Source organism: Verticillium alfalfae, genomic scaffold, assembly GCF_000150825.1.
Source record: "Verticillium alfalfae VaMs.102 supercont1.4 genomic scaffold, whole genome shotgun sequence".
NCBI lineage: Eukaryota > Fungi > Ascomycota > Sordariomycetes > Glomerellales > Plectosphaerellaceae > Verticillium > Verticillium alfalfae.
Window position 1 is genome coordinate 1,218,963 of NW_003315035.1, and position 10,074 is coordinate 1,229,036.

General features: G+C 53.9%; 3 protein-coding genes across 3 annotated transcripts in view; 1 reads left to right on the plus strand and 2 right to left on the minus strand.

Annotated features, from left to right (window-relative positions):
- Positions 1-392: 392 nt before the first annotated feature.
- VDBG_03804 (conserved hypothetical protein) lies at positions 393-1,936 on the plus strand (the record flags this gene model as incomplete). The annotated part of the gene is made up of 2 exons (XM_003005805.1): positions 393-999; positions 1,065-1,936. 2 exons carry the CDS (start codon positions 393-395, stop codon positions 1,934-1,936), a joined length of 1,479 nt encoding a protein of 492 aa, XP_003005851.1.
- A 270-nt stretch (positions 1,937-2,206) lies between these two features.
- Positions 2,207-4,702, minus strand: VDBG_03805 (predicted protein; the record flags this gene model as incomplete). Its single annotated transcript, XM_003005806.1, has 3 exons — positions 2,207-4,085; positions 4,140-4,388; positions 4,446-4,702. The coding sequence occupies 3 exons, from the start codon at positions 4,700-4,702 to the stop codon at positions 2,207-2,209; spliced, it is 2,385 nt and encodes a 794-aa protein (XP_003005852.1).
- Positions 4,703-5,818: 1,116 nt separating this feature from the next.
- Positions 5,819-10,074, minus strand: part of VDBG_03806 (conserved hypothetical protein) — a gene marked incomplete at both ends in the record, with an annotated part of 4,626 nt that continues 370 nt past the window's right edge. The window contains 2 exons of the mRNA XM_003005807.1: positions 5,819-6,480; positions 6,535-10,039. Of these exons, the coding sequence (XP_003005853.1) occupies positions 5,819-6,480; positions 6,535-10,039 (4,167 nt within the window). The remainder of the gene's footprint in view (positions 6,481-6,534; positions 10,040-10,074) is intronic.

The window sequence follows — 10,074 nt, forward strand, 5'->3', positions numbered from 1 at the left end:
CGCTGCCTGCCTGATGATGCACCGTTCCTTACCGCTGTGCTGTGTGGCTGACGAATGACTGATGATCGATTCAGGTACCTCATTGATCTAACGACCCGTTCAACGTCCGCGTGACTTCATCCGCTTGGCCTGCCTTCGCCCTGAAATCGACCTCGTGATAATCCAGGTATAAAGGATAATCTATTTAGGGTTTTATTGATCTCATCTCCTCTGCAAATCTCTCCCGATCAGGAAGTTCCTTTCACTTTACCTCATTGATGCGCCCGAGTCCATCGATAACATCGACTCGACGAGCAGGACCCTAAAGACGATCATCTGTTCGTCAAGACGCTTTTTGTCGATATCAGCACGGTAACGACAATAAATATTGATGCAACTGCGACATCCACAACATGAGCTGCGACATATGCGGAAGGTCGCATCACGCTCAGCGCCTGCCTTTCCTATGTGCCGTGGATGCCCGTAACCACTGTTATGATGGCCGTATCAAGAACGCCCTGGCACTCCTGGAGAACGAGAAGCTCCAGAAAGAAATTGACGAAATCGTCAAGTCGTCGGAGAACGAGATTCGCCCTGGTGATTCTGCCCCGAACCACACCATCGCCATGCGATACTCCTTGTCTAAGCAGCGGGCAGCCGAAGACAGGACCAGTCGCATCATCGAACAGGCCGATAGGTTGAAGGCCGAGGTTGCTGCTGCGCGGGCGGAAATTGAAAGTCGCAGGGCTGTCATTGCTCGTCGAAGAGCTGAGCTCGCATCTGCGTCGAATGGCCTTGCGGCACGTCGAGCCCGTCAGCTGGAAGACACCGAGAGGTCTATCCAGTCTCTCAATTTCAAGTGGGAAAGGAGCGCCGACGGCATGGCAAGGACCCGCGCCTTCTTATGCATGGAAGCGGCAAAACTCTTTGGACTACGCCGCCTAAAGAAGAGCAACTCTCCGTCTCCGTATGAGTACCGCATCGGATCTGTGACCATCACGGACCTTTCTTCAATGCACTGTAAGTGCTTCCCGTTGTGGATTTTGAAGTGACTTGTTTGTACGAATATCGGCTGACGATGAAAGCTGCTTCCCCCGAGCAACTCTCAACATGGTTGGCGAACGTTGCTCACATCCTATCACTGGCGTCTTATTATCTCGCCATCCGACTGCCTGCCGAGTTAACTCTGCCACATCGCGACTATCCACGGCCAACGATTTTCAATCTTGTTTCGTCGTATCGCCATGATGATGTCGCCTTTCCTGGTACTTCACCCAACTCTCACTTCGGAGGTGGCCCAGAAGGCAGCAACAACAACGCCCCGCCTGGCCCGCGACCTCGGCCGTTGTATGTGGACAAGACGCTCCCTGTGCTCGCTAAAGAGGATCCAGCAACGTATTCTATGTTTCTTGAAGCGGTGACGCTGCTTGCGTACGATGTCTCATGGGCTTGCTGCACGCAGGGTGTGTCGATTGGTGATCGCAGCGCCTTCGAGGACGTCTGCCACATTGGCCGCAATTTGTATAACTTGCTCATTGGCCAGCAACTCCTTGGCGTTCCGACCGGGAAGAGGTATCCATCGCCTGGCTCTGTCGACAAGAAAGATGGCCAAGAGGACGCAGCCAGCATGACATCTTGGGTAGGCCGCTATTCCCACGGAACGGCTCGAAATTTCCTCAGCGGTGCTGAGGGAGCGGACTTTGTGAAGAGCATCAAACTTCCTGGTCCTCTGAAACTCGCAGACAAATTGAAGACAAAGCTGTTAAGCGAGGTGACGGCACCAGACTGGGAAGTCCTTCAAGAAGATGCTTGGGCCGAGGTGGAAGATGAAGCGGATGGTATAGACGCAAGACAAGACAAGATGAAAAACGGAAAGGTCGCAGGTGACTCGAACAAGGAACCCAGAGCTGTCTCAGGCTCAGGAACAAGTGGTTGGACCAAGGTTAAAAGTCGATAGCAAAGCCCCGACGAGGCCTAAACAGAGAATGCCGTGCGGAGGACATTATTATGGTCCGATGCCACCGATAAGAAACAAGTTGATTGCGTGTTGACGTAGAAAATACGGGCGTGCAGAAACGGAAGCGAAGACGAGTGGTCGTGATACTGGTTCGAGAGTAGGTGTTGCTTACTTCTTTGTTTTTTTTGTTGCTTTTCTTGCCGTGGACTTCTGCTCGTGGTCACAGGGCTTTCCCCCTCGTACGACTCAGAAACGCCCTCATAGTGAAGCCTAGTCCTTGAGCTTCTCGTCAAACTCCTCCTTCGTCTCTTCTCTCTCCGCTTCTACAGCACGGCGTGAGGCAAGTGCCGCGTCCAGCCGCTCCCGGCCAGCCAGCTCCGCAGCGTGGGCGCCAGTGACCTGTTGGGCAGTGAATCGACTCTTCCGGGGTGCAAAGAGACGGCGCTGGGCTATCTCAGCTGGGCCCTGTTGAGGAGGAGATAGAATGACGACGGCGATCGTGGTGGCGGGCGTTTTGCGAGTCCGGTCCGGATCATCTTCGTCTTCGCGTGGTCGGGGGCGGGGTCGGTTTCTAGAAGGCTGCGGCGTGGCCGGCAAAGGGGGCAGTTCGTCCCGGGCGGTACGGGGAGGGGGGTTGGCGGTCGACGGAGAGGACTTTGCCTCTTTCTCGTACTCAAACTTTCGGCCGGCACCCAAGTTCACCTTACGCTTTGCAACAGTATTCCTGGATACGAACATCGTGTTCGGGTCCTTTGGTTTGCGACGTAATGGCTTCTTTGGTCCAACGGGTGTTTCTGGTGCAGGCGGCCTCGGAGATCCTGACGCTATACCCGGCTCTGACTTTGCGCTCGGCTCTGGGACCGTCGTGGCAGGAATGGGAGCAGTGATCCCTGGTACGATCTCAGGCTGGCTAACGGACTCGCCAACTGTGGTCATTTGGCTAAGAGATCCAGGCACTTCTTCTGGAGACGCCACGGTCAGCCCGGCCGGGACCTGTCCCGCGCTAACCTCAATGACCGAAACCTGCATTTTGATGTCGTGGCTTGGAATTTCTGGCTGTGTCGGGTGGGGAGTGTTCTCGAGAAGTGTTGTTAAAGGTATAGGGGGTATTTGAGGGTGGTCTGGCTCTGCAGGGATGGGAGTGTTCTCGAGAAGTGCCGTCAAATGTATACGGGGTGTTTGAGGGTGGTTTGGCTCTCCAGGGATAGGAGTGTTCTCGAGGAGTTCCGTTATAGGTATACGTGATATTAGAGCATGGTCTCGCTGCATGACACCTAGTGCAGCAGGCGTGTCGTTGCGGTAGACTTCCTCGCTCATATTGGCCGCTTTACTTTGGTAGACGTCCATTGCGGAATACCCCGCAATGGGTGAAAACCCCGTATTCAGAATCATCGACTGCTGTGGGACGGTAACCGAGACCTCAGACTCCATCTCCGCGTTTATCTGAGCGGGAGTATGGTTCTCGGGCACGCATATCAGACTAGCGGCGAAAGCCGGCTGCTCTTCGAGGCCGCACCGAGGTGCGTCATCCATTTCCTCGTCGTTATGGTCCGTGGAAGGAGAGCTTCGGTTCGGTTTATCGCGGAATATGTCGAATTTAGGTTGGTCGAAGATGACAAGCATTTCTTCGAAGCTTGATATGGCGGGCACCGGGACGGTAGGAGCCGGAAGAGGAGGGGAGACGGGCACAATGGCCACAATCGTCGTGGGAGGAACAAGACTGAGAACAGGATCGGAGGAAATCTCCGGAAGAAGTATAGCCATGGTTACAGCCGTCGATACCGATAAAGTCGGGGTATGCTGGACGACCGGAGCGAGAGGGGCAATTGACACGACACGCCTGACGGGGGAGAAGGCGAGGGTGGGTATAGCGGCACTCGAAAGTGCCTCCCGAGCCATCATCGCCTCCATCTCCTTGTTGGCTTGCTCAAGCTCCCTCATGACAATATTTCGTTCCAACGTCATTTCCAAAAGCTCAACCTCGAGAGCATGCTCTCGGGCTGACGGGCAGGGGTAATCGGGCACAGCTGGACCTGTGACCCCTTCCTGATCCTGCTCGGGGCTCATAGTATGAGAGTGATGGGAGGATGAGGGATCGGCTGTTGCGTCCAGGTCGTCTTGGACCCCAGGCTCTTGGTTGTCGATCGGCCTGGCGAGCAGAACGGCGGATACCTAACAGCCATTCCTTTCGTCGAAGGCGTACCGATCAACCAGGGGATAAGCCCCGGGCATCCCAGTGACGGACCACTCGTTTGGAGTCGCAAGCCAGTTCGAGACGGGTCCCATGATGTCGGCTAAGCAGTTCGTCATCCTTTGGTATGATACAAAGATCAGGTGCAAGCACCATAGCAATGTAGCCGGAAGGGTCGCAGTGATCATCAAGGATAGCACGGATTCCAGGAGATACCAGGTCGAATCGATGGCTCCTTCATATGAGGGATGCCGGCTCCTTCTATTGTGAAAACTTAGCAAAATCTCTATCCCTGATGCTGGAAGGACGGTAACGTACAAGAAATCGAGCCAACTCTGTATAATGGAAATTCCATCCTCAATCACCATCCAGTTAGTGCTCACAACATGACGACCAGTTCCGTAGTACATGTCGGCATCTGCAGTAATGGCGGATGGGTGTGGATACTTGGTCTCCCAACAAAGTAGGGCAACAGCGATGTAAACGATAAAGCCATGTATCTCGCGAATCTCGCGATAAGAGCTCATCAGGACGAGGCATGCCGTCGCCACAGCGATGAGGGCGTAAGAAATCATGGGAAAGAGCACGATGATTCTTGGGATTGAATTGATATGAGAACGGGAGAGTGAGAAGTGATGACCCCTGATGAGACACTCGTGAATGATTGATGGAATATCTGATGTGGATGAAGGACGTTGTGGAATTGGCAGTCGATCAGAGGTTTTGGACAAGTATTGAAAGCAGAGAGAAAGAGAAAATTTACAAGCCTTCGCAATGTCTTCCGGTCATGAGCCTTATGGCACCTTCGTAGGTCCAAGCTTCCGAACAGTTGCCTTACAAGCTGCGAATATTATCAAATGGTTCTCACTAGGTTACCTTCGTGGGGGGAGGTGCAATTGTAGCCTGGCTGGTAAGGGTCCCGTCATGGGCTCGACGAAGTCACGGGGCGAGAGTAGGATGAAACGTTCCTGAGCTTTGAGGATCTGGGATAGTATTTGGCACGAGGTTATGCGGCGTTTGATCTTCCGGCGGCTAGCGAGATGTCCCGCGCCGTTCCGAGCTATGCATACGATATTGCCTTTGTTTGCTACCACCAAATTCCCTTGTCATTCCACTGATTGCCTTCGAGTTTTGAAATAAATATTCTTTGCATGGTGTTCGTTGATAAACCTCATCCATTGGTCTTGAGTGTAACATCTCTGGAGTTCATTGAGTTCTGTCATGATGGATGGCTTGGAGTACTAGTAATGAAAAAAAATACTCTACTCTGAGCTTCATACTGCCTGCTCGCAAAGACTGCGGGCTTCTATCATGTGAGCAGGCAGTACTTTCGGCCACTTAGCCTAGCCAGCTCCTCGATAGACTGTCGTGGCGAGTGTGCAACCGGAATCATATGGGTGTGAAGGGCAGGGCTTATCATGCACAGTACGAAGTCGTCGTCAGGGAGCTGAGCGATTGATACTGCTGGGATCTCAGAACCATGAACGTCTGGGTCATATGGTCAAGTTGAATGTCATCAGGTAAGTGCACGTGCGCACGCATTCGGAATAAACTGCCTTGCTTCCTGTTGAAGGTTCAGAAACGTAAGAAATTTGACCCGGCCGCGCTCGAAAACCCCTGAAACGCAATACTATTTCCGTCATTACTTCATCAAAGGGTATCCCGTCCAGAACCATACGCTCCACCCAAGTCTACTTCCTGCCCCTGGCAATCAACCGCTCATGAAGATCAACGACCACATCGTTCCACGAAGGGGAGTCGGCCAGCCTGTCAACAACCTTTTCACCCAGGTGCGTGGTAAGGAATTCTCCCATCTTGCCTGTATTGAATGTCTCTCCATATACGACTCTTGCGTCAGGCTGGATGACAAAGTCGAGTCCATCAGAGGTGCTCACACCGCGCAGACCAAGCACAATCTCGACTCTCGTCTCAATGGCCGTCAACAGAAGCGATGAGCACACGGAGATAGAAGAATCAGAGGTGCGCGTGACGGACGTGGGAAAAGTCATGTTGACGCGGCGGATGTCGTCGCAGGTGGAGACGGCTCTGTCCCATGCCGCACGGATCACATGAAGCAAGTCGACAATCTTAGTGCGGCTCTGCGGGAGACCCCGCACATGGTCGCGGATGCACTGCACGAAGAATTCCTGTTCCACCGAAGAGGTTCGCGGGCTACCGTCGCCGTTGGTCGCGATGTACCAAAGATCGATTTGCGAGTTCTTGCCTTGGGTGCTGCCGAAGGCAGATATGTTAAAGACAAGTTCGATGCTTCGTCGGTACGTCATGGAGACAGTCGAGTCGGCAATGCCGGAGATGGCCCAGCCGTGCTGCTTTTCAATGGCATCAACGCGAGCTGGGGATATGGTTAGCATGAGGAATAGCTACGAGAGCAACATTCAAAACTAACCCTTGAGTGTAGAGATCTCACTGGTCGACCAGCCGCGACATTCCTCGCGGATCTTCTCGGCCTCCTCAATCTCCTCTTGCCATGCCCGCTTGCGGGCAGTGAGCTGCTCAACAGTTGCTTCTGATTCCTCAAGCTGTGCTCGGAGTTGCACAATCTGCTTAGTCTTCTTCTCCATGTCACTATCGACATCCGCGAGCTCGGATCGAACAGCCTCGAGCTCGGATGGGTCGCAGTCGGCCAGTTCCTGTGCCACAGCTTCGAGGTTTATTCGCTCTTCGTTGAGCGCCTCAAATCGAGAGATGAGGATTGGAAGAATGGAAGACAGGAGCGTCTGTTGCTGCTCAAGGACCTTGTCGTCGGCATCCATGCCTTCTGCTATTCTGATGAGGCCCTCCTTGAGACCCTCCTGGAGCGCCGTACGCCAGGCATACCACATCGCCTTGCTCTCAAGTCGGGCATGCGACTTGCCATTCTTGAACTGGTTGTCAAGCACATTCTTGATCTCTGGTGTCGCAGACATGTACTCTCGGAACAGTGGCGGGTTGTCTTCAAAAGTCTCTGTTTCAATCTCGCGAACAATCCTCCGTCCTTCGGAAATGTATTTCTTGAGTTCACGGCAGGAATGCTGGTAAAGCTCCAGCATCGGAACTGTGCAGGCACCGGCGACGACGCATCGCTCCAGAGGAAAGTTGCCCTCGTCGTCAATCAGCCCATCCTTGAAGGCCTCGGGCGCCTGGGTATGGCGCCGCTTCGTTGTCGTCAATTCCATGAATCGAATCGATGTCATGTTGAGAAATTCCTGGAGGTGGATGCGATCTTCGCCCTGGTCAGTCTGCAAAGACGACTCATCTTTGACGGGCGATCGTTCAAAGTCCATCGGATGGGTCGCCGTGTCATCTTCGATGTCTTTGAACCGGGTCTGTCCTCTCGGGGTCGTGGCATTGCCATCATCCCTCGAGGACAGCGCCGTCAGGGTGGGTGTTTGATGTTCCTGTGTTGAATCTTCAAGGCTCTTCTGAGACGATCGTAGCGATCGTCGGCCAGTTGTCTCGGCTTTGCTGGGGGGCTGTTGAAGCCTAACGTTCTTGACCGGGCTCCCCTGGTGATTCTTAAGTCTTTTGACACCATCATCTGCTTCAGCCTCTTCGTCATCTGATAACTCAAATGGTCGCTTGCCGAGAAGACCTTTTGCGCTGCCGACATGAAGACTCTTACGGCCCTTCAAGGGCTTCCTCATTGGGCTCATGCTTTGAATCATTTCTTTCAGGTTGAGCGTAGCCTCCCTGTCGTCTTGACCGTCAACCTCGCGCTCAAGTATCTTACGTTGGTTCTCCTTCTCCTCTTCCTCCTCGCGGTCGTTGTCGACTTCGAATTCCATGATGCGGGGATTTGCGAAGGAAACACCACGGTTCTGGCCAGGCACAAATGCCTGAGTAGCATCACTCAACGACTCCCGACGATCGAAAATGGCAGCCACCTTGGGTGATCCCAAGCCAGCTCTGTCGGCACCCACGCCGGACAGACGGCGCGTCTGTGGCGTCAGAACAACCAACGGCGTCCTAGCTCCCGTGCTAGGGTCTTGCTGGAAAACGTCTAGGTTCTTTTTGGCCGATTTCACAGGCGAAGGGGTCGCCGGCTTGCTGTCTGGTAGCCTAGAGCGGCCAAGCTGCTTCGTTCGCGATTGCGGAGTCCTCGTAGGTGATGAGACTGGCTTAAATGGAGACGGCGTGGCTTTTGTCGGCGACGCCGATTTTGACCTCGCTCTCGCTCGCGACTGCGCGGTCGACTTCTGCGGACTTGGAGTGGTTCTCAAAGGAGAGGATTGCGGCGTTGCTGTCCCTGGACGCGGCAAGCTGCGTCGCAGAGCGCTACCACCGAAAGAATTTGTCTCAGGAGTTCCTGGAGCTGACATTATTGTTGGCTTGGTTGAAGCGGCAAGCCGTTGTGCTGGCGATTTTGGGGGAACACCTATTGATCCGGCTTTTGAAGGTGAATCTGGCTTGTCGACCTCCTCTTCCATGAACCTCTTAGCATCACTGCGGGACTCTGGCACATGAGGACCCTTGAGAATACTGCCCATGGCGACAGTCATGTCCATGCCCATAGTTTGGTCTTGTTCCACGTTGTCTTCGTCGTTGCTGGCAGCTGGCAAGATACGCCCAACACCAATGGTCATATCCATGCCGACTGTAGCATTTCCGTCGTCCTGGCCTTGGGCCCCAGTCACAGATGGCAAGATCCGACCAACACCAACGGTCATATCCATGTCCATGGTGTCGTCATCCAGGTTCTTGCTGTTGGCCGAAGTCATGGTTCTGCGCCGAGTGGCAGTGGCTTGGTTGGTGTTGCGTGCCGGAATGAGGCCGCCGATGGCTGTTGTGATTTCCATTGACATGTCTTCATTCTCGTCTGGTTCGAGATCTGGCACACTCCTCAGAATACCTCCGAGAGCTTTGGTAACTTCCATGGTCTCGTCCATTTGCATTGTTTCCTCGCCTTCTTCCCCATGCTCGTGTGGATTGGCAATTTTGTCCCTAGGTTGCGATAAAATGCCACCAATGGCGCGAGTTACATCCATGGACATGTCGAGCTCTCCGTCGTCTTGTTCGTCATCTGGTGAGGGAAGAATGCCGCCCACAGCTTGGGTCATTTCCATGTCCATCTCCATAGCGCCATCGTCTTCGTCAACATCGTCAGCCGGGGGCGATGGCGGTTCGTGGCCTGCATGCTTTCCATCTTGAGGAGCATCACTCTTGTCGGAGTTCTTCTTGATCCAACCAAATGATGGGATGACTTCTTCTTCGCCCTCAGAGTCGTCGAGGCCCAGTTTCTGGGTGCCGGCCGTGCGCGCTGCCATACGAAGTGCTTCTTCCAGTGTGTCACTGTCGCCAGTCGACGATCCTGAGCGACCAGACATGGCAGACATGACCGATGCGCCAGTGACCTCGTGATCCTCGACCGTCATCATCGTGCCGTCGTCCACGTCGGAGTCATCATCAGAGTTGGAGTCCTCCTCTTGTTCGTCATCTTGAATTTCTTCCACAGCATCGGCAGGCTCCGAGTCGGAGCTGTATATTGACGATGCCATCGTAGGATCATCGTTGTCGCCATAGTTCGCGGCTGGGAGGGCAGAGCTTCTTCTTCGTTTTCTCTGATGGGCGTCCCTTTGGTCTTCTGGTGATTCTGGCACCAAACCGTCAACCTGCTCTTGTGGCGTTCTGGTTCGGCTCGAAGCTTTGTCGTTGGTGCTAGGTTTTGAGGATGCGCGCCGGGATGAATCCCTGGATGCCTCTTGCATGAAGTCGATTTCGTGAAATGTGTGTAGTGTTGCTTCGGCTGCAAAGGATACTCTACGATTCGCCAATGACTTTCGGCGCGCTTCCCTTCGGTCCCGTTCTTCGCGCTGTCGCGCCTTTGCCTGTTGCTCTTCCTCTGTTCGCAGCGCAACTTTGGCGCCGGAGGATGCATCTTGCTGACTAACGTGCGCGCTCGGTGGCGTGTCATTCTTTGAAGGGCCTGAGCCTTGCCTCTTAAGGGGAA